The sequence below is a fragment of the Haplochromis burtoni genome, unplaced genomic scaffold, assembly GCF_018398535.1.
Source record: "Haplochromis burtoni strain Fernald_Lab_line unplaced genomic scaffold, NCSU_Asbu1 Contig_6, whole genome shotgun sequence".
NCBI lineage: Eukaryota > Metazoa > Chordata > Actinopteri > Cichliformes > Cichlidae > Haplochromis > Haplochromis burtoni.
The window spans coordinates 2824521-2849606 of record NW_024582367.1 but is presented as its reverse complement, the minus strand read 5'-3'; the positions used below and the strand labels follow the sequence as shown (position 1 = coordinate 2849606).

The following is a 25086-nucleotide window of genomic DNA, read 5'->3' as shown; positions in this document are numbered from 1 at the left end:
TAAACATGTTAACAACACAAAAGCCATATTAAACGCAGACTACTTTAGACCCGGAAGTAGGATTCGTCGCGTCATCACTGAACAACCGGATAGAACTGTATGGGAAAACAGTTTTCTGTCTTGACTTTTTAGCACTGTCCTGATGAGTTTCTGGGGTTATTCAGTCGCTTTAAGTCATATTTAATAAAGTAATCTATTTTGAACATTAATTTTGTGCATCAAAATGGGACTGTGTAACAGTATGACCATGTAACAGTAGCTATGCAAATCTTTTTCTAATGTTACAACTAATAATCACTTCATTACGTGAGGTTTTGTTTAAATTAAAATGAACTAAAGGAACTTCATGAGCCACTGACTTGATGAAATCCTACACATTATCCTGGATTGGGGTAAGTAACAATTGTTTGTGGTTGCTCCAAAGATAATAACCTGGCTGAAAAGTTTCAAAATAACTAACAAAAACACCTAGCATCCTGTCTTTGGCACCTTCCAATTATCCCTGACTGGTCAGGTCAACCCCTGATGTCTGCAGAACACATCTTTTTCCCAGCAGCTTCTGCAGTCACAGTGAAACAAGGAACATTTGAAAGAGTGGTATCAAACAAAGAACAGTGGTTCCTTTTTTGTAATTTTGTTAAATGTATTGTAGTGTGTTTTTCCACCGACACAAATATGCAGGCTGAAAGACTGTCCTTGAGAAGATCAGAGAAAGAAAATTCCCAAAGAAACATCAAATTAAAACTTAACCCAGAGAGCAAGAGAAAGAGAGAGAAAAAAGAGGGAGAGAGCGAAAGAGCTCTTCATCTCCGACTGTGAGGTTACTTTGCTTCTATTGGCTGATTTTTCTGTAATATTTACCACATGAGGTTTGTAAAAAGTGTTGAGGGTAATGCACAATACAGACCGTGAAACTGATGTTTTCATGTTAAATCAAGAAAAAAAATACACCCTACCAAGTCGTTCAGTCTATTAATTGCAGCTCTAAAGACTTTACTTGTTCTTGATTTATCATATGGCCTCACACACCCGTGTTGCACAAAGTGTCTCTTTTAAATAGGACAATTAATAGTAAAATAGTGAATACAGACACATATAGCTCATAGACATTTGTACATGACAACCCCATCTAGAAATAGTCTGACACAAAAACATCTAGCACGAGCACCAGCTGCTGCATACTGGATGTAGAACTGTCTGCTTCCTGGTAAAACGAAACCTTCCTTGAAACACAGTTTTTGCGAGTTTCACAGAACATACTATAAGCATGCTAAGCTTTCTGTACATGCAACACTGAGACCTATCTGTTACAAACATTGTGGGCAAAAAGGTGTGCAGTAAAGACGATGTAAGCAGTGGGCATGGCGCCTTGAAGCCGTGGTGGTTTTTGGTAATTTGCTGGTGCTGTATCAAGTGACTTGGACCTGCTACATAGTGAAATAAATGGATTTCTTTCCTTAAGGTTTGCTGACCAGAGAGAGTTTTCTTCGGATTTTGCGTACAAGAATGGGCTCGTGGGCCATGAGAGCTGATGGTGCACATGCTCTGAGAGCGTTTGACAAAACAGGACAAGTGAGACATCTTGGACCAATAGAGTGGGAAAGACAGAGGATGGATGAAAGCACCCTTTGAGGCCTTTTTATCAAACCTGAGCAGTTTTAAACCAATTTTTCAACCTGACAAGCATTGCATAATTTTCTTATAAGCAGCCCCCACCTCCGTACAACTACTATACAGTTGATATATTCATATATTCTCTGATCTGTATCTCTGATTGATAGACTGTTAATAAATGAGCTAATCCGTGTACATTCTTATCTGTCTAGGCATGCATTTTACACCCGTTTACAAAAAACATTGCTATAAATCTCCATGCAGACAGTCAGAGCAGCATAAAACTTATTCCAAGACCACACCACGGTACCACCTATAAGTATCTTCAGGTCTTACTTGGTATTTGGTGTAAAAAGGAAAACAGTGTCCACATAAAGTTATTCATAGTGGCCAAATCATACAGCACTGAACTGAGTTTACAGGGGACCAACTATACTTTTACATATTTTCTGTCACATATATTCTCTGGATACTCATATTAAACATGATCAGTGTTTCAAATAATGAGGTTGAGATAAGTTCAAGTAGTTCCTGTGAGCCATAAGCTCAAATTTCAGATAGTTTTCTCTACTCTTGGCTATAAACTGCATATAAAACATAGGTGTGACTATTAAAGGCACTGTGAAAGTGCCTTAAACCAGCATTCTTTCTAATGGCCACAAAGGGGTAATTCCTGTGAATGTCACAAGATGGGACTTCCCTAATAATTGGGTGCCACGGTGGCAAAGTTCATCTTTTCTAAATAAGTGTGCTCTTCACTTGGTGTGATGTCGCTGAGAACAGATATCCCCTAATATGGTAATTTCAGGCACACAGCTCAGGCTGCCAGCACAGAAGTTTCCTTTTTTGTTTTGTTTATGAGGGGCAGCCAATCAGAAGAAAGTTGGCTTACAGGGTAAAATCGTAAAGTATAATAGTGGCAGAGTATGATGGCTCAGTCACATGAGAGTAAAAAAAGGCAGCCTCCGTGCGACAAAGAAAAATGGGCGGTTGCGCAGTGATTGCATTGATTGTTGCAGCGGTTGAGCGTGCAACACCCTCAACTTCTGAGTGACCACTTTTGATCACAATGCGATTGCACAGATTGCCAGTTGGGAGGCGACCGGTCTCCAAACAAACGTGATCTGACTCGGGCTGCGTGCAATCACTCTCAAACAAACTGGAACAGGTTTGCAAATAATTGCAGTCTGATTTACAGACTGCTAACACAATGCAATCAGCAATAGTCTGCGCCAATCAGCAAAACTCATCTATGCCACGTCTTTGCAGCAGGGGAATTACCTCAACTGTCTGCCAACTAGCTGTATGTTTTCTTAGTTGCTGAGCGCCTGTGTCATTCTGCAGTTAAACATATCATCTATGATGATTTAATCAATGAGGTTCTGGCTGGACTGATTGTAGATACATAATAGCAATTTCAGTATATGTGGACAGCCTAACGTGGTATTTGCAAGAGATTTATGTGACTTTATTATATTAAATGTATGTTGCATGTAATTGGAGTCAGAAACTGAAAGAAGACTGACTTCATCTTATGACTGTTTTATCATTGTCTTGATGGCAGCAACTGACGAGTGGTTGCCCGTCTCTAAAGCAACCATTTCAAAAGTAACAAGATTGCAAGTTCATTGCACACTGTTGCAATAATTTTAGTCTCCAGCCTCTGTTTTCTGTAGTGTGACTGGAGCATGAGGTAAACAAGGATAATAAGAGCAACTCAAGTACAGTCCAAGAATAAAAAATATTTAGTTGGAAATGAGGATAACTGTTCCCCTTTAATGTAACCTTGTATAAACGGGGTGACTTTAGTCTCTTGATCAATACAGCTTAATTTATATGCATCTTACTCAGCTATTAATGCATAGCTATCCAAACATACTCTAACAGTCAATTATAATTCACGCTTACTGAACATTGTCAGAAATTTGTAACAATGTTTGTAGCTTGTCCAATAAATAACATTTGGTGCTTTGATTGCATTGTTTAGCTCATGGGTTTCAATTTTCTCTTCTGATTTTCTTGTTGCACTAATGCAGCCACAAAGGGAGTACTAGCTTGGACATAGTCATTTAATATTGTATGTAGTGATAACCTTAAAGTCACTCTTGGGAGTCCTCAGTTCCTACCATGCAGCATATTAATTCATTCTTTTCCCCGAGAACAAACTCCACAGCATTTCTAAGTGCAAGCCTTCATAATAAATCCTCTGGAGTCCTATGAAACATGCTGTACAGCAATGCCACACAAGAGGAGGGATATAAAAACAATCGATAAGGCCATCATTGGAAAGGAGAACCCAAAATTGCAAAGCCTCGAAGCGCAGCCGTGGCTGCTCTTTTCTGCAGCAACAGTCCATTTGTAAGAATTGATGCAGCTTTTAGTTTAAAATATCACCCACTCCTGAAATTCACAGTTTTGTTTTGTTTTTTATCTCTTGCAGTCCCGCCACACTCAAGTAGAAATGCTTCCCAAGTGACCCCTCCTTCTTCCTCTCTGTTAGCCCGCTGAACACAGTGTTGGTTACATTCTTCAAAGGAAATAACACAAGTATGTGACAGGAATCTGTTTTTACAGACTTCCGTCACACACCGCGGCCTGAAAAGGTGCTTTAGGGATTTTTGGAAGGGGAAGCAAAGCAGGTCCATCAGACATTCAGCATTCACACACTTACACTCAACGTTCACTTGCACACAGCACAGTTCTCATGTGAAACAGCAACATCCACGTGCACACACTTATATACATGCACAGCCTTGGTTTTAGCCATACAACTGAGAGTTAAACAGAAACTAAAAGAGGCCTGTGGCTGGAGGACTACAGCCAGTTCATTTGCCCCGCTGAGGGCAAATAGTGCCTGGCTTGGATGGGAGCCAATCACTGCTGTATGTACACCACAAGCAATTGGATGAGGAAAAGCTGAATATTGCTGCTGGCACTTTGACCCTAAAGAGTGCAAAGACGCTAGAGTGTTGCTGACATGAAAGGATGAATTTATTTTTGCACACAGTTTTTCTTGCATATATCTATGCGAATGTAATTTATTGATAATCAAAAATAAATATGTAACCAAAATCAATCATTTTGTATGTCTTTACTGTGTTATGGTAACTCACCTATTCCACGAAAAAACCGACCAAACGGAGTCAAAAACAACAGATCTTGACTTTCTCTTTCATGATCTTTTATGAAAGACGTGTTTCATGAAACATGTGTGACTTTGATGTTATAACCCCATAATTAACACTTTAAATTAATCAAATGTCAAAATTAAGTGATGATAATCACCGTGTGAAATCAAAATATACGACTTGAACATGGGAGTCGATCTCCTTTAAGTAAAAATGATGACTTGGTCTCTCAGCATTTTCTTATCAATCTGATGCTTTAAAAAATACTCCTAATATTTCAGATGTTTTTCTTTTTTTCTGGCAGGAATGGTCTTCCATATAGTGCGGCACAAAACCCAAGCGATACACAAAAGCACCCAAACCCAAACAAACAAAAACCAACAGACAAAACACTCCCCACATGTAAAGAAATCGATTTCGATTTAGGGTTAAGAAAGCAGTGAGGGCCTGGTTATGTCTGCCCGAGGTTGGACTTGGGGTCCGATTTCTGGGAACCTGGATGTCTACTCCTTTCCATCCAGGAAAGGATGACAGAACAAGTGTAAAATGAACACTGGTGATTGCAAATTGAGACAAAAAAGAGGAGCTAACAATGGTTTTTTCATCCAAGGTTCATCATCATTTATTAGAAAATGTTCTTTTACCTGAGAGAATCCTTCAATAGCTTCCTTTACCCATTCACAAAAAGTGGTCTGTGTTTGCGTGTGTGCGTGCACGTGTGTGTGTCTGTGTGTGTGTACTGGGTCTTGCCGATGCTCTCATGGGACAGTGCATTATTTTCACACAAATGTAAGAAAGAGATCTGATTAGACATAAAAATCAAATAAAATTCACAATGTTTACTCAGCCACTTATTGCACTTCATTCAAAATAACTGTAAACGCTATAATTGATTATTTCATTGCATGGCTTTGCCCAAAGGCCTCTGCCGTTTTTACTTTCAGATTGAACAGAAATTTAATGGTGCAAAAGTCAATTGGCTTGGGTGCAATTTAAATATACATATATATATATATTCATGATTATAGTATTACCTCTGACGAATCTTCTACCTACTGTTGGTTTGGTCAATTCAAAGTGCTTCTAAGTAAGTGCTAAAGGAAAATGGATTTTTGCTATCAAACACTTGCCTCACATTTCAAAAGCAGAGGTAAGCACATGGTTAACTAACCTTACTTGTGCTACATAAAATCCACATATGAACGTCAACTACTCTGAATACATAACTTTCAGCAACTTGGTCGCGATATGCAAAGATTAAAGCTACATTTTCAAGAAAGACTAAATTTAGGGCCTGGTTTTAATTTTATAATTTGAGGCTCTGAGACGCACCAAACAATGAGAGCATCGCATTCGACGCACACAAGCAAAGTTCCAAACAACACACATATACATACACACACCACTTTCTGAGCAGTTCACAAAAAAACAGCACGTCTCGTAGAATCCTTGTTCTCCACAACATCCCCGGAAGCCCTCCTACTTCTCTGGGTCCCAGACGACTGTGAAGATTTACTGAGCCTAAGGACCAGCCAGCAGGCTGGGCTAAAGGCCAGCTAACCCCAACAGTCCTGGCCCGCACCCACACAAAGTAGCAAGGGTCTCTGGGTCATGCAAAGAACCTCTGGAATTCAAGCAAGGGCCAAATCTGATTTCATAAGCAAGACCGGCTCACAGTTGTTACAGTGAGCATGTCTTTTGGAGGGATTTGGAGGGAAATTGCATAGACATCTTGCTACTTGCATGTCTTAACAAACTCTACATTTGGCATGGGGGAGGGGAGAGGGAAACCAAAAACAACCATAAAACCAAAAGACATTACAGACAATCTCCACCCTTGTCCAACATGTCAACATGTGAGAATAAACCAGGATCCATGGAGGGGAAGGGCTGAGAAGCTCCACAAAGCCAGCCTCAAAAACATCAGTCTGCTTGTTGTGGTGAGGAACAGCATGATTTGTGTGAGCTCGGGGTGTCACCAATTGTTATAAACCAAAATTACTTTCAGCTTTAAACAGTTGGAGCTGAAAATATGATGCTTGGTTCAAACTTGCATCATTTAAGACACCATTTGTACTTTCATTTATGCATTGTGGGAAGGTTGGTTAGCTATTCAATCTCATAGAAGCAGAAAAAAGGAAATGGATCCAGAAAAGCATTTAAAACTGACTGAGATCTGATTACTGAAACTAATTCGAGAGGTGATTCCAGACTCGTTTTAGCTGGTTACTGAAATGCTATACATACACATTTGTCTTTCCAAGATGCACAAGTAATCTTTATGCCTCACAAGTGCAACCACATCAGCAAATGACCTGTGGAAGAAGGCCCCAATGGCATCTGAAATGACTTGTGTTAATGAGGCCTCACGTACTTGTTGCAAACTACTTCAGGTTTCAGTTAAATTGATCCTCACAGAAAGTTCGGATTCAGTGTATTTAGGCTGGCTTTTTGGGGCATTGGTGAACAAATCCATTTTAGACTTTGCCAACTACGATGTGGGTGTTAAACAGCTGTTTGGCATTCAATCCCAATGATACCCTGCTCCCTATCCCACTTCCCACTTTCCTTTGTAAGTCACCCAAAATCAAATATACACGTTTATCTACCTGGAGTATTTGGTGTGAGTTGCAGAGTTTTGGATATATAATTTGTAGATACGCCTGTTTTCTCTTTAATTATAACATAAGTGCCCCAAAATCTATAAAACTCAGAAGTAATGTGAAGTTACTTACAGAAAAGTCAGAAACCGTGTTGCGACATGACCAGTTTCAGGTACAGACTGTTTTCTTTGCACTAAACTAAGCCTGCCATTGCAAATGAAAAGCATTACCGCTCAGCTGAAATGAATGCCGGTCATGTTCACATTCTGTCATAGGCACGAGCTTCTTGTCACATGGTAGATGCATGCTTTCCTTCAGTGCAGCGACTTGGCGACTGAAAGCTCAGTTGGACAGGGGAGTTTTTAAGAAGCACAAAGTAAATGGGCCCGTTAGAATTATTGTTCCTCAAGAGAAGGCTGACGTTTCTGCAGCTCATGTCTCTGGAAAAGAAAAAGGCAACTCACACCAACATAAGGGGGTTCTCGGTGTTTTGATGACCAATTGCAGATTTAGGGAGCACAAGAAAAATGCACATTTAATCAAAGGCTTTTTAAGTGTGTGTATCTTCAGAAAACTAGTTGATTATCGAATTTTCTTTTAACATGTTCTGTTGATTGAATTCACCTGTTGCTTATCACCCTTACCTATACGTCTTGGTCAAGCCCCATTTTTCCCAAGTCTTTTCTGTTGTTTCCCTATTTTTCTGTTGGGTTCCCTATTGCTAGATCGACCTGCCTCTTTATCCACTGCTCTTTGACACTTTAATAAAGTCCTTGTTTTCCTGTCATGTCTTACTTTTGGCTTCTCAGTCCTGATAGAACTGTGGATGAATAAAATATATGCAAATATATGAAATTATAATAGTAGTGGATTCTTACTTGGGCCACAAAAATGCCACTGAGAGCCACTGGAGCACACTTAGAGAACCCTGGCTCTACTATGGGCCATGTAGATTTGACTTTGGGGTGAAGCGTCTTTTTAATAAAACATCCCCCACTGCACTCCTGACCTTTAACTGCCGCAGCTGCTGGCAACACTCACATCAATAGTTTGGAAAAACGGAATCTGATCCCATAGGTAAACGCACACTCACACACAAAACTATAGTCATTCATGTGAAGCGTGAGAACACGAGGGGTATGCATCCATCTCTTTGCAAACAACACGAGGCACAGGGCTTACGATTAATGTCACAGGGCACTTCTGAATATGAATCTGCATGCACATGTGAGAGGGTGCACACATAAAAAAAAATGTAACAAGCATTACACATTACTTTGCTCTTTTTTTTCTTTTTACTTTTATCCACTTGCATGACAATGGGATGGAGCGGTTAAATTGACTTTTTACAATGAATCTTCGAGTGTTGTATGTTTTTGTATTTACATCCTTGGTTATGGCCAAAATAAGCTGTAAATGAAAAAAACAAAACAAAACACAAAACATAGAAAAATACATAACATAGTATTGCACCTTGCAGACGGGCAATATATATATTCTCAGTTTTGTTGGTTGTTTTGTAACATCTATGTGACACCACTATCCTCTCTGCTGGTGTGTGGAAGTTAGGTTGTGGGTGCCGGGGTCAGGTCCAGCCCCCTCCTGTCAGCTACATTCAATTCCATAAAACACTCAGCTATTACAGAAGTCAATCCCTCAGTCTCTGGGCCATTCACATTTTAGGTTTACCGTCTAAAGACTGTGCCTTTAAGGTGGAGAAGTGCTCACGTTGGCAGCGCTCAGAGCTGATGTCTCGACATTTTCTTGAGTTTAAGTTGCACCTCCTGTCATTCGAGAACCAAATCAATAAGGTAGAGGGCACCAAAGCTTGAGGGAAGAGTCCTTTTGTAACTTACACTGATGCGTACACAAGCACATATTATCTCGACATGTACACTTTTTTAAAATCTATATATGCATCTCTGAACTTTCACATGTGCCTGCAAAATATGACTCCTCCCAAGTTCCTTTGAGTCTTGTGTTGTGTGAGGTATGACAAGATTGTGTTTCAGTTTTTTTTGTTGTTTTTTTGTATTTTCAGTTTTTGTTGCGTTATTTTTTTCTATTTGTTATTTTTTTCTTTCCTCCAAAGATGTATTTCATTAAAAAAAAAGGAACAAAATATATATAAAAAAAGAAATTCCTGGGTTTTTTTTGTTGGTTGTAAATTTCCTCCTGATAAAAGGGGACGGACAACTGGACAGACACACGGACAAACAGATCAGTTGGCTTACAAACACAAACTATAGACGTGAAAAAGAAGTGAAATATGTTACACTGCACACATGGTCAAAAAGTGACAACAGCTGTTTTGTTTTTCTTTTACACAGAGCAGTTGAAGGGTCAAAAAAACAAACAAACAGAAATATAAGAAAACAATGATAAAATGAAAAAAAAAATCTCCAATAATTTTGTTCCGGAGTCTTTTTTTTTTTTTAAAGTCATCTTTTTTTTTCATATTGTTTGACGGATGTAAAATCCTTTTCATATATCTTTTGTTTTCTTAATCTACATCAGACTCAGAAGGTAAAAAGCAGCATTATAACCCCTACTGTCACACGCACATACCCAGTCAGCTCACAAAAACAAAGGCCGTCGATTTCTTTATCGGTTCTTTTACAAAGATGTGTTGGAATCCCAAACCTGCATCTCAGGAATGCGGGATCTGTCTTCCTGATCCTCACAATCTGAACGTTGGAGGTAATCCTTACAGTGGGAGCTGAGGGAGGACATTTGGGGTCGTCAGCTGGCACGGGAGCGGGGGTTTGCGTGGGGCTGCGTGGGAGCCGAAGGGGACATCTGCCCTTCCTCCCTGTGTTTGACGACATTGTCTCTGCAACCAGCCACATCACCCCCTCTCGCCCATGTCAATGATGGCAGTGAGAGTTGGGGCCCTCAGCTTTTTTTGTTTGTTTGTTTCTTTGTTTCCTGTCCTTTCTTCTTCTCTTGCATCCACGCATTCTCACACTCCAGTCTCTCGTCCCTGCTGCTTTGTCGGTCACATTCAATTGGTGGCGCCACTCTAAAAGGGCAGTTATGGCCAGCCTTGTTTCACAAGGCCTGGATCCTGTTTGGTGTGAATGAATCTGGACAGAACTGGGTATGAACTGCTCAGCGGTGACAGCTAGGATGCTTTGGGTAAAGGAGAGGATTTTCAGTGTTCAGAAGAGGGCTTAAAGTGAACTTTGAGTGGGCTCTAGTATGGGACAGTGAGTACTACATGGATAAAGAGAAAGCCCTCCTATGGAGGGATCTCTGCCCACTGCTTTTGGGCTGTTTTGGCTCTACTGGTGTAATGCTGACAACAGGACAGGTTTAGGGCCAAGCCCACTGCAAGTGCAAAGGCCCAGTTAAACAGAGCAGTTCAGAATACCCATTTGTGGTCAATTTTAATTGGGGAAACTAACCCGAAAAGGAGAGTTTATGGGGTGTTGCATTAGTGCAAAAACTCCCACCAGCCTGGCTGAGTGGGGTCTGTTATCATATTGATGGCAGGAGGGGGGGTTAGACTTGAGCTAGGCTCCAGAAAGGGCAGTGTCACGGACTGGACAAGAGGAGGGTAGAAAAGAAAAGAGTGGGGATGGATCTCTAGAGGTGGTGATGCACTTTAGGAAGAATCAAACCAGACTCCACCGCTGTGCCCAAAGATGGCGTTCCAGTTCCTCTCCCCTCCCAACTGCACTCAAGCTCTGAGGAGGTGTGGATAACCCATCCTGTGCATGTGCCCAGTATAAACTACTGCTTGGTATTGGATAGAAAATAAACTAGATTTCTTTCAACCCAGTGAGATTTGGCTTGGCCCCAGAATTGGATTGAACAGAGTGAGCTTTTGAAATCAAATCAAACACTCTTGTATGGTCATTTGGAGGGTAAACTTGTCATATCTGCCATGGATGTTTGAGCTGAGATATTACTGCTATAGTAGTGAGCGTTGGGGAGCTAGAAGTGCGATTGAGTTGCTTGTGAGGAGGCTTCACTCCATCATTTTTTATGTCAAACACACTGCCCATGCATGACAGAAAGCTGAAATTTTCCATGAAAATATTTACCAAGCTCCAGTGGCAGCTATCGTAAGTGTAGCGTGGTACGTCATCACCACATGCTGATTTGACGGGCGTGGCCACCTTGACTTTTCAGTTACTCCGTGTAATCGTTCCTCTTGCTGCTTTTTGCTTTAATGGGCTGCACATCCCACGCTGTCCTTCGTTGCTTCTGCGAGCCGGTTTCTGTCTTTAGAGAAACTGGTAAATCCAAATTTGAAAAGATGACACTTGGTCCCACTTGATAAAAAAAAAAGAAAAAGAAAAAGAAGAAGAGATAACCCGAATGTTATGGGTACCACTCCCTGGAAGGGGGTAAAACCTTCCAGGGGGATGGTTGGCCCTCCTGTCTTCAGTGGTATTTCATTTGAACCAAGTGACAGCGCTGTGTGTATGTGTGTATTCTGCGAGTGTTTTAGTCTTTCCATGACTACGAGTGTGCACCTATGCAAAAAGCTATGCACATCTGTGTATCATTCTACACATACTCCAACTCGAATGGTGTATGTCTGTGTGTAGGCTGTGGGCAGCTGCCCTGTGTCCACAGAGGTGAGGTAGTGCCTGACACCACAGGGGCAGTAATGCTGCCCCAGCCTAGGGGTGTGTCCACTTTGAGGTAAATGGTAGCCTTCTTGGCATTTGCCTGCTCTCAGTGACGTCCATGGTAAAAAAAAAAAAAAAAAAAGAAAATAACCAAGAAGCAAGAAAAAAACAAAACAAAACAGAAGGCAAATGTGTATGGAAGCCTGGAGGGGCCACACTGAGTTGAGCCCACGATAAGAGGACTCTGTACAAACCCTGCAGGTTAGGGCTGTATATCAACACTGCCGTGCAGTGCATTCAGTAAAATGAGGCATTCACGTTACTCTGAGGTGATGTGTGTTTTCGTGTGTGTGAGAGAGTTAAAAAGACAAAAAGAGAGTCAGTGTGTATGTGATGAGGCCTGCCGTCTTGCTGGTGTTTGCTGCTATTCAGAGCCTCCTCGGAGGTTGGGTGTGGGAGATTTACTTCTGACCTCTGGCTACAGTCCAGCTTTTACGTTGTAATTCCTCTCTCTGTCCCTGCGCCTTCCTTTTCTCCCACCTCCCCTCTAAGCATCTCCCTTTCTCCTTCCCCTTCTTTTTCTCTTCCTTCCCTTCCTTCAATGCTGTAACTCTTCAGACAGAGAAGGGCTTACTTGTCATTCATAAGATGGTAGGCTGCTGGCACAAGCAGCATAGGCAATGACAAGGCAAGTCTGCTCGTGTGTGTGCGTATGTGTGTGTTGTATGTCACAGGAACCGGTCCAATGACAAAAATGAAAGTAGATATGAAGCCATGGTCTGTATGTTTTTCAAAGGTAGAGAACACAATTTCATAAAACTGGAGTAGCCTTATATAAATATAGCACCGGTTTCACAGGGATATGAGAAGAACAAGCTCCAAAAACAGCTGTCATGGCTCAGATTGAGTTGAGTAATTGATAAGTGGTGTGGCTGCTCTGCTTTACTGCCGCCGTTATACACCACGGAAACGTTTACGTCTGCTGAAATTTTTATGTGCAGTGTCTGCTAAATTCGTGCGCCTGCATGACTGTGAGCAACAAGATGACACTACTGTCCATACCTTCTGAATCAATGCCTTAACACTTATTCAGAAATAATACTGAGAGGTGCTGGCCAGCTTTGACGCTGGAAACATGGGCTTCAAGACAAGTGTAAATCTGTGACCGCTACAATAAAACCAAGGAGGGGGAACTGACCCTCCAAAGAGTGCTGCCCTGAAGAACTGAGGTGGAACAGGCTGTGAGTGTGTGTGTGTGTGTCTGTGTGTGTTTGTGTCTTGGCAAATGGCTACAACTCTTACTAGATAAGACATTATGCTCAGACAGAAGGGCCCCCAAACAGATTTTAAAACAGGGGTTGGTATAAGGAGGAGAAAGAGGTGGAGAAGAGGGTGTTCACAAAACAAAATCCTCTGTTTGCTTCACTCTCCTGTTGCTGGTGTGTTGTTTCTGATATTGTTGTTTCCAGTTTTAAAACCACATACTGTGAATGTGATGTCAGAGAAATGCAGATTCCTGCAGAGAGGATTCTCCCTCCATTCTTCCCCCACAAGCACGATGGACTAACCCATCTTCTGTTTCGCTCCAACTTTCTCTTCCCTTTGCGTGCCGGCAAGTGTGTCTCACACCTCCTGGTCCTCGAAGACCTCTAAGAAGAGCGGGGGGAAGAGTTCGTTGGGACATTCCACCTTCATGTGAAGGAAGCGACTGGCGTGGCACGCCCCGATCATCCGCAGGTCCGTCACCTTCATCAGAAGCTTCGGCCAGAAGTGGGGAATGTTGTGCTTGCGGTAGTTGATGTAGTGCTCGAACGCCAGCAGGTACGTCTCCTGGCACTTCTCGATCTTTTCCGTACAGGTCAGGCCTGAGCGATCTGCACAAAGCAAAGAAGGCGAGCGGGAAGAGGGAGCGCAGATGGCGGTGGGGAGGGGGTTGGAGAAGAAATATGGGAAAAGGATAGAAGAAGGAGAAGGGAAAAGAGAACATATAGACAATGAGTACTACATAGTTGAAGATGTAAGAACTATAAATGTTAGCAATACTAAATAAGATGAGACCTGTTATCAAGCATCATGTCCAAGGTTCTTACTGCAAATAGCATTATATTATCATGGTGCCATCTGGGTGACATTCACTTTTATTGGCTCAGTCACGCTAGAATAAAAATAGGATGGCAACATCCTTGTGACTAGTAAAGGCTGGTGGTTATGTGGTGACTGCAATTAATTTTTTTTCTCTTTCGCACTTATGTGGTTGCAACACCTACATAACACTTTTAATCACAATGTGATTGCATAGGGTGCCTGGTGGTATTCAACCTGTCTTTAAACAACCCCCATGTGACTCAGGCTGACTGAAGTCACTCAGAATGGTGAAGGTTAGCAAATAATTGCAGTTGAATTTGCAAATACAGACAAACTGCCAATGAGTCTGTGCCGATGAGCACAATTTTTTTGCTTTGCGTCTCTTTTAAATAGGGTATTCTGCTTAATTGTCTGCCAGCTGGTTGCAGTCTGGGTATATTCATATATATTATAAGGTTCCTGAGCGCTTATGCAATTTTGGCAGCAACTACTTCGCTATTTGTGGAGGAATTTATATTTGAAATCTATAAAATTCTGGCTAGACTCTGAATGTACGCACATGACGTGAATTTCTGTTTAATGTGAATTTATGTGCATACAGAAAGCAATAGATTTGCAGTTTCGCTGATTTATCACATTTATCACAAGCAGATTGCTTTTAATGCCAGCTTGACCCCATTTAATCCCAGACTGATAGCAATGAGCTCTCTTTCACTGCCATTTTAAGGGCGTCTGGGCGCACCAAAGTCATTCTTAGGAGGCTAGCTGACTGCGAGCGGTCGCAGAGTTGATCCTCGTCTTAAAAACAACCGTTTTAAAGACAACAAGGCTGCAAATTCACTGCACGTGGTTGCCATAATTTTGGTGGCGCTGCCATCTCCAGTCACTGTTTTAACTAGTGTGACTCTAGCATAAGTGTGGATACTTTAGCGATGCTAGCACCAGCAGCTTTCATCCCTTTGCAGATTAACATCACATGTGGTTACGCATTGTTGGTGGCATTGTGCCAGTTTTTTTTCATATAGTTCACAGTGTGTTCCTAAACCAGAGCAACTTTAAAATGGTAAGAAGACTGCTACTTAGTGTAAGTTTTTTCTCTTAGTACTTCTGAGGACTAACTACAAGCTGCATTCACACATTTTTCTCCATCGTGCACATTCTGAAGGATGCACTGGGGCATGTATGACCAGGGAAAAATATGAAGTGAAACATACAGTGGCTTGCAAAAGTATTTGGCCCCCTTGAACTTTTCCACATTTTGTCACATTACAGCCACAAACATGAATCAATTTTATTGGAATTCCACGTGAAAGACCAACACAAAGTGGTGCACACGTGAGAAGTGGAACGAAAATCATACATGATCCCAAACATTTTTTACAAATAAATAACTGAAAAGTGGGGTGTACGTAATTATTCAGCCCCCTGAGTCAATACTTTGGCAGCTGTAATTGCAGCAAAAGGTGGTTCTACAGTCTTTTAGGGTATGTCTCTACCAGCTTTGCACATCTAGAGACTGAAATCCTTGCTGGGATTTTTCGCCAGGGGTTTCAATATCCAGGCATCTCCTGGGTCTGCAGTCCAGAAAAAAAATTTCTGTTGCCGACTAAGGAGGACAGCAATGTTTCATTGTCTAGTTGACTACTCTCTCTACTCTCCTTCCCAGTTGAACGCAACGCCACAAGCACACCAGCCAGGCAGGGAGTAGTTCTTGTTTGTCCTAACAGCATTTTAATATTATCTTTCTTTTTCAGTTTTTTTAATCAGTAAAAAAAACAAAAAAACAACTATAAATTATTTACGTTCATTCATCTATCCAATTTATTCCATTTATCCAGTTCAGAGGCGCTGCAGCCTATTTCAGCTGTCATAGAGCTAAAGACTGGGTAGGCCCTGAAAGGGTGCCAGTCTATCACAGGGCCAACACATAGAGATAGACAACCATTCACACTCACACCTGTGGCTAGTTTACAAGTACTTTAACCATGCATGTTTTAGGAATGTGGGAGAAGGCCGGAATATCACTCAACAAAATGAAAAGAAATGACCACATAGATCCCAGCACCTTCTTGCTGTGAGCCGATGGTGCTAACCATGGGGCAGCAGCACCAAATGTATATTAATATATTATTTATGTATATTTGCCATATTTTAAATAATTGGTGGATGCACTGAGAGAGACGAGGGCATCCCCTCTTTTTTTGCATCCTACTATTTGAAAAAACTGCACTTTTGCGCATGTATGTAATAAATGTTCTACAATAAATAAACCAAGACTAGAGACATGCAAAGACTTATTCATCACATTTAAATTGAGCTCCCAACACTGAATATGCATGTGGACATTTATCTTCAGACTATAATTAGATTTTGATTCAAAATAGGCTACATTGTATGATATGTAGAGTATCGAGTAATGATGTCTTTGTATTGCAACTGCAAGGCCAAAGGAGACTAACAATTTGCATTTAAATTGCATTAAATTCAAACTGATATATCACTAATAACATGTGCAACAAGTCCAGAGACTGCCATGTAGCTTTAAATATGTGGAATAAAGGTTTTAGCATTAACCTGAGCTCATGAGAAGCACGGCTTGCAAGAGCGCCACTTCCGTGTCGTCAAGGTTGAACTGTGCCAGGCTCTTGCCCAAATCAAAGATGGCGTCCGACACCACGCCCAGCCCGCCGTTCTTCAGTTGCTCCCGCTTCACAGCCATCTCCCCACTGAGCGTCAGCGTCTCGCTCTCCGGGTCGTAGCGCATGGCTGCGCGCAAGGACATGATCTCCATGCAGCAGCCCTTCAACAGGATGATCTGGTCTTCACAAGGCAGCTGGTGAATGAAAAACACGTTCGTTTTCATTTCCGAGCAAACATATTGTCATATTCTCAAAAACAAAGCAAGTACGTAAGAAAAGTTTATCTATGAAGCGCTTTTCACAGACAAGCGGTCACGCGAAAGGCTAAAAATAAACGTGAACATTAAGTGCAAAAAAACCAAAAACAAAATGATTTAACAGGTTTTTTAAATAAATAAATAATCATTCAATAAAAGATACCACTATACTTTACATGCTGTCTATGCTGAGTCACTATAATGTCATCTGAAAGTTGATGTCCTTGTATGTTTTTACCAAATTTATTAACCCATTTTTACTGTATTTTATTTAGTTTACTGTATTTCAGAGAGCTGTGTTCCTTTATAAACCATTTTGCTGTATAATATCCATCCAACCGCTCATTATCTGGATCTAAAGGCTGGGGCAGCAGTCTGAGCAGAGATGCCCAGACCTCCTTTTCACCAGCTCTTCTTCCAGAAACACCAGAAGCCATCTGAGAGGTATATTCTCTGCAGTAAGCCCTGGTTTGCCTGGGGCCAACATTCCAGCTGAACATGCCAAAAACACCTCAACAAGGAGGTGTTCAGGAGGCGTCCTAATCAGGTGCTCCAACCACTTCACCTAGCTCCTTTCAATGTGGAGGAATAGTGGCTCTAATCTGAGTCCATCCCAAATTACTGAGCTCCTCAGCCAATCTGGATCGCAGACACCCTTCAGTGGAAACTCAATTAAGCTGCTTGTATCATCTCATTTTATGGCCGATATCAACGGGTCGTAGTAATAAATAACTACAAAAATGAAGCAAGCTAACAAAAAATGCCAGTGTCTTCTGCAGCATTATTTCAAACACTGGCATCTGTATACATCCATGGTTTCACAGCAGGTACTGCCCTGTAAACCTGCCATCCACAAACTGAATCTTTGACACCAATTTTTTATTTAATTCAGTAAGTTTCATAGAAAAATGAGAAATATCTGCCCTTCAGTTGATTGCCTTAGTGCTCACACATTAGATATGACTCAGCTGCGTTGCTACCTTCCCACATCTTCGCCATTATCCAAGTGTCAATAAAGCAGTACAGCAAATAATGGCAGAGAGAATTTAGGTAAAGAGGAAACTAAATAATAAATGAGAGCAAGGAAGGCAGAGAGACGTGCTAAAGAGGAAGGGATGGGAGGAGGAGAAATATGAAGATGGGCTGAAAATAGGCGTACCCCCCCCCCCACTGATGAACACAGATTATGACTAATACACCCTGATTTACATGGATATTAGAAACTCTGGGTTAAAACCTGTTCAATTAAATCTGCAGCCTCTGATGTGCTGAATTAATCGTACCTTGATGTAAGCTGGTTTCTTTCCTCGTTGCTCTTGACTGCAGAGCAGATTAATTGACATTCACTGGCTTGATTTGTCTTGTAAATTTCTAACTAGGGGGCAGGCTTAAAAGTAAATGCCTAATAATGCAGTTAGTACTGCATCAATTTGTCAAAAAGCAACAGATTAATTTTTACTGGCTAAATGAATGCTGGCTTTGTTTCTGTGGATTCTTATTAGTAATTTATTGCAGAGCCACGAACAGATCGCTTGTAAGCCAAACAAGTTCCCTCCCTCTGCCTCTTTAATCAGATTAAAATGGCTTCTTTTATAATAAAATATGTTACAATGTGAGAAGAAGATAGGAAATTAAACATTGCTGATCATGTGCTTGTGACTGGAATATTCAAACTTTAAATTTGTTATAGCTAAACTATGAGTTTATCTATGCTCAGACACTGACTTGATTAGTAGTATCCATCATGATAGCGATTCTTGTATAATAATTATACAATGCATTAAAATATGCTGATTAAAAAATAAAAAAGTGACATTTTCATAAACTCTAATAGATCACAGTAAAGACTTTTTCCTCTTCTGTAATTCATCACGCAGCAGACTCACAGTCATACTGCTCTGTCACTACAGCTGTCCCGCTAGACAACAGTTCTGATACACCCTGATAATTATCCAATCACCCGAGGTCTCATTACAAGCAGCGCAGAAGGGAAACATGATTACGTGCTGCTAAGTGAGGCAGGCCAAACAGGAGCAGGAATGCTTCACTAATTGTCAGAAACAAAGGCCGGTTTATTTTGCAAACACTGCGATTGCTTGAGGAAATATGTAAATGATCAGCACTTTCCTTGTGTGCTGGACATCTCTGGTAAACTGAAGCAGTCTTGGTTTAGCTGTGGTAAATGAACAGTTTTGCCAATTTTTGTGTTAATTCTGGCCTCCGCTGTGCTCTTCAGGTCAAATTAACCGCCACTCACCTCAGAGAACATGGGCAGTTTTTTGGCAAAGTCAACGACACGGGTGATGGCGGGAGTGATGATCTTGGTGAACTCGCTGAAGGCCTCCAGGTCCACCTTGTCTCCGTCTGATGTTGGAGCGACTGGAGACTGGCCGATTTTCTCTGGCTAAATGGGGAAATAAATGTGGGCGGTTGATTAGTGCACAGAGGAAAAGTTAAATTAGATATTAGTAAAGCAGAAAAGAATAAAAACTGTTTCATCCATATATGATGAACCTAGTTTACAGCTCTGCAAAGTGAAGCCCAGGCTTCTAATGCCCAAGCAACTGCAAACCAGCCCTGAGGGTCCCTCGATCTTTGACCTCAGTAAACACTTTCATGAATATTTATGGGTTCAGTCGCTGGTTTAACACTTATGTGCAACAAAATGCTGATTTTGTAAATTATGAGTCAGAAACAAGGATAAAGTAGGGCTTACTAAACAATGCACAATGTCACGATTGCTACCTACATCTTTTAAATGCAGTCAAAAGACTGAACTGACTGAACTGTGGGCCAATTGCATTGTTTCAAATGCTTATAGTCAACAATTCCATAAAAACATCAAAAACAACCACGCTCAGTGTTGTCCAAAGCCTATAATATCCTAAGTATTCAGTGGACAGTAGTTCAGTGCTTCTGTACCAATCGTGGAAACCAGTATGACTTAAGACAGGGGTGTCCAACTCCAGGCCCCAAGGGCCAGCGTCCTGCAGGTTTTAGATATCACCCTGGGTCAGAACATCTGAATCAAATGATTAGTTCATTACCAGGCCTTTGGAGAACTTCAAGACATCTTGAGGAGGTCATTTAGCCATTTGAATCAGCTGTGATGGATCAAGGATGCATCTGAAACCTGCAGGACACCGGCCCTTGAGGCCTGGAGTTGGACACCCCTGACTTAAGAGGACACTGAGGAGGCCTGTGCAGGAGACACTTTGGAACACACCCCTCATGTCTCTTTGACATTAAAGTGATGTCATTCATCAGCTTGATAGTTTAAAGCATGATCCTACACAAAATTACAAAACAAATGGAATGGAAATGTGCTGAGGATATCATGCGCTCGCAGTCAGCTGTCCTAGTCTGTGATCCACTTCTTGACTTAGAGAAAGCATCCCTCCTGTTTGTCTCTGCAGTCTAAGACAGACATTTTTGCACTTTTATATCTGTGGCTACATTTGTCTATGTGTACTACGCATAGCCTTTTTTTTTTAATAGCAAAGTGATTCGAGCCAACCCCCAGTCACAGCTGCTTGCCTTTCCAGTTCGTACGGTGTGTTGTTGTAGTTGAGCACCTCAGACAAAGTAGTAAATATTATGGCCTTTTTATGGGATTTCTTTAAGGTGTTTCAGAATACAACATTTTTCTAAATGGTTTGTTTTCCACAAAGTGCTGCAAATCAACGAACAGTTTTTCAGAGGACAGTGGAGTGTCCTTGGAGAAAGGACGGCGACATGTAATCAAACAGATAACACTTACTTAAAGGGAGACCGCCGATCACTAATATATATGTTTACAGAGTTGTTTGAATTGATGTTATGACTATGAAAAATATTGTTTCCCGCTCCAGTAAATAAAGCATGTGTCAGGGACAGAGTCATTTATTCAGACTTTGCTCCGGCTATAAATGGGATGAGATAAAAGTAGAGGAATAATCACCTCGAACAAAGAGTCATCAATCATGATGCAGAGGAAGAAGGATTGCGTAAGTCAGTGCAAACACAGCCAGTCCTCTGCTGTGAGGCTGAAAGCCGGGCAATTATGGAAAATTTCAAGTAGTTGTTATAATAACTTTGATGGACTGCAACTCTTGTCATGCAAGAGCCAAAACAAAACATTGCTTTTGTTGGTGGAGGTCAGCGGCCATTTTTCATGGCAGTATTGGGAAAACAGCTGTCGGGAGAGAGACGGGCAGATCTCTCGGGTTTAGCTCTGTGTCACGATTCACAACTGACACAGATGACAATGTAATATAGTCTTTAGCTCAATCCATCCAGGATTAGTATTACCGGGGGACTTAATGTGATTTGGAAATGATCCCATCATGTCACTGTTCTGTGTGATGAATTTGTATGGCATAAGCAAAGTTTGTATTTCACTCAAATTTTCTACCATCATCCGCAGACTTGATTACAAATATTCATTAGGAAAAATGTCGCTCAGCTCACGCTGCCATTGATCCCATCCATCTGATCATCCTTTGGGATTTCGCTTCTGATGGATTTCAGCCTGCACTTTCTGTAAACTGTTCATCATGCTGTGTGGCAACATGAGTCATGAAATCGCACACAAATGCTGCTCCAAGCTTTGCTGACGCAAACTCCTCTACTCAAATTCTCAAGCAGAAAAAGAGGCAGCAGAAAAACAAAAAACTTGGAAAGAAAAGAGCTCAAATCGCAGACGCTGACTCTCACTGGTCCTCTGGCAAAATATGTTATGTAATTCCCAGTGAAGTTTGCACAGGCACAAAAATACAATCGTTGCTGATTATTACACTTCACTAGTTAATACTAGTATAGGGTAAAAAGGTGAGTGCACAGACAGTGTAAAAAGAAGATGCTCTTTTCGATAGCCACCTGGAGGAGACCCAGGAGGCCGAAGACTTTGGGAAAACGTCCCTCAGCTCCTTTTCTCAATGATCTTATGTGCTTGGTCACTTGCTAACATCAGCTGGTGTCCCTCACTCTTAATGGGGACAAAAGAGAAGCACTTAAAGAAAGCAAGCAGGGTTTAGAGCTGCTAAAATTACAAATCTACTGTGCAATATTTGCAGCCTGTGCAGAAATCACCCCACATGATGGCAGCAGCAACAGGGAAAGTTAGGATGGTCTTCTCTTCTTTGAACCAATGCATCTGTAAAGGCAACACTCCACAGATCCCATCGTCACTACCCGACTTCATGGGTACAATTTTATTTACACAAGAACACTTTTAAACTCTTTAATTTCTCATTCAGACTTACCGACCTTTTAAATTAAACATGACAAAGTGGACTTGATCGTTTGCCAAGTGCGTATTATGGAGGGGTGGCATCCAGTATCTTTAAATTAAAAGCGATTCAGTAAAGCTCGCCTAATCAATAAAATGCAAATGCAGCCTTCAGTTCTTTGAATAAAGTTCATGCAGCATTGTTCTGCTCTGGCAGTGATACAGTTCACAATTTTTAAGAATCCGCTCAATAGCATTTGTTTCGTGTATCTAGTTTGCAGGACTATTTTCCAAGTTTTAACCCAGCTATATGTGTGAGTAGTGTATTTGATTCATTCCTTACAGAGTCCACAACTGCCTAACTGTTCTGGATCAGTCAACTGTGTGTTAATACAATGCTACAGTCTTCCCAGTGGCTGTTCATCCCAAGGTCAGATGCGTGGTGTGCAATGCTCAAAGAAATTGCAAAAAATCCCCCAAAACAATCTGAAAATAAACAACAAATAAACAACAACAAGGATGATAATGCTAAAGATGATGACAGGACAATTAAAAAAAAGTCTTAGAGGAAGTTCCAGGAGAAAGCCTCCTCTCTGTAAAAAGGATAGAGCTGCAAGTCTGCAGAGCTGCATGTGAATAAAACACAAGAGTTCTATGAGACCAAAACGCTGATGTCTGGTCATTACGCACAGCGCCAGAATTGGTGAAAACCAAATACAGCATACCAGCACAAACCCCTCAAACCAACTGTCAGGGTGGTGGAGGAGGCTTGTTTTGCAACCACAAGACTTTCAGTAACTGAGTCGACCGCAGATTACTCTTGTATACCAAAAAGAGGTATACAAGAGTGAGGGCAGGTAGAGTTTGACCCAAACTAAGTCATGCTATATGACAATGATCACAAGCGCAGCAGCAAATCCAAAACAGAATGACTGAAAAAGGAAAGACTCATGTGTTTAAACCGACTGTAATGCTGCAACAGAGCTCTGCATAAACAAATGCCTGCAAACCTCAATGAACTAAAGCAACATTGTAAAGAAGATTGGGCCAAAATTCCTCCACATGGATATGAGACTGAAAAAGTCACACAGAAAATGCTAACTTCAAGTTATCGGGATGTTCTAAAACTTTCACAGCTCTGCATAGAGGCCTGTGAAAACGTTCTTTTTCACATGACTGCAGCTGGTGAATTGGTATTGCCATAGAGCCGTTCATGCACAATGAATGTACGGGTATTAATTAGTATTTGTAAATAGTTTCCTCTTCTCTGGCCTATGCAATGCTCATATGTGCTTTCTAATGGACTCGTGTGATTTTCTTGCAACTGTTATTGTTTATTTACTGCATAGCCATCTGGGTGACACTGAGGAAATGCACTCAGCTGTACCCGCAGAGATGGCAAGGGATTATGTGTTTGTTTGCTGCTGTACAGACTAGTTAGTCAGGGAGCCGAAGCAGGCTTTTTAATAAGTGTTAAGCTCTCCTTGAACTGCACATTGAAAAGGAAAAGGCCCAGAATGTGTCCCAAAGGAAGCCAAAAGATATTTAGACTTGAAGATGAGCAGCATTACATTCAGGGAATTTGCTCATTAAGAGGAGAAAACAGTAAAAACTTTTTGCTGCAGTGTCATCCTGACCTTTTATTTTATCAGATGCAATAGGTCTGCAAAAAGTTTGCTGCTGCAGAGCTGGAGAAGATAAATTGGGTTTGCTGTTGTGAAACAGTGAACATGTGTGTGGTTAAAATGCATTACTAATGAATAAATTATCACCAATCACAGAAATGTGACGGAACATTGATAGTGAAACTGCCACAACATGCTGAATTGTTATCAGTGCCAATCACTCAGAAGCGACTTTGCAAGGTGCAAGAATTTTAGATATACAAGGTCACATATCATTTGCATATCAGTGCTTTAAATACACAGTAGAGTAAAATGAACTGCATGGCATGATCGTAAGAGCACCTCATGAATACAGGTTAAAAAACTGCTGTTTTTAACTCTGGATATCTCTGTTCAACCAAAACCATATGCCCACCATGCATGAATCACATATGTCTGTTTCTCATTGCCTGGTTGCAGCACAACTAAGTAGCTAGAGAGAGCTTTTCAAGGCCTTTTAATGTTTTTGAGAGCAACAGCTTAAAGGTCAGAAGTTCAGGACCAATCGGGGGAAAAAAGGAGGTTTGTGTGAGATGAAGTGCCGCCGTGACGATTTATGCTTCACTTCTCCCGCCTAACAAACTGAATAGAAAACTTGGAACAAGTAGTGCATTTTGACCATTAGTAGCCGGGAAGTAGAAAGAAGATGGATAGCTCGCCATCCCGCCTGTTAGTAAATATGAGTGAATAATTTTGCATTCATGCTTCACAAATTTGTATGATCCCGTGTATTGTAGTTCTATCTTTGAGAACTATCTGAATATTGAGGGAAAAGCCTTTTGAATACACATGGAATCAATCTTATCCTACTGCATTGGAAAGCTGCAGACCACCAGTGTGCTGACATTCCTTTCTTTGAGACGGGGTTGTTGACGTCGACGAGACGTTACACCTCGTCTGCAGCTCGTTTGATGGATGCATGAATATGTAGGTGTGCACAAACAAAACTATCTCGTGCATTTTCTGCAGACTGCGTTGAACTGTGAACGAACAAGATTTGCTATTACTTTTAATAGAAACGCTATCAGACAATTAGGAATGCTATGACCTTTGGACCGATGTAGAGACCCACACAGGCACAGCTGCCGCACACAGCTGAACCGAATCTTCTCTCATCAACGCCGTTTCCAGATGCCAGACCAAAGCGTGTGAGAGAGAACACTGTGTTACAAGTCAGAGCAGTGTGTTCCCCTCCATAAATGATTCAATGGGCTAGATATGTTAGTTGGTCTTAGCAACAATAAAAAATCTGAAACATCAGGCCCCGCATTATCTCTGAAACGGTTTCATTCACAAGCAGTCAA

At 41.3% G+C, this 25086-nt stretch overlaps 1 protein-coding gene across 3 annotated transcripts in view; it reads right to left on the bottom strand.

Moving 5' to 3' along the window:
• Window positions 1-9313: 9313 nt before the first annotated feature.
• Window positions 9314-25086, bottom strand: part of thrab (thyroid hormone receptor alpha b) — a 150502-nt gene continuing 134729 nt past the window's right edge. For all 3 annotated transcript variants that reach the window (XM_014335658.2, XM_042223702.1, XM_005913653.3), the window contains 3 exons: window positions 19167-19313; window positions 16588-16846; window positions 9314-13802 (listed from right to left, as the gene is read on the bottom strand). In XM_014335658.2, the coding sequence (XP_014191144.1) occupies window positions 13552-13802; window positions 16588-16846; window positions 19167-19313 (657 nt within the window). In that variant the 3' untranslated portion in view covers window positions 9314-13551. The remainder of the gene's footprint in view (window positions 13803-16587; window positions 16847-19166; window positions 19314-25086) is intronic.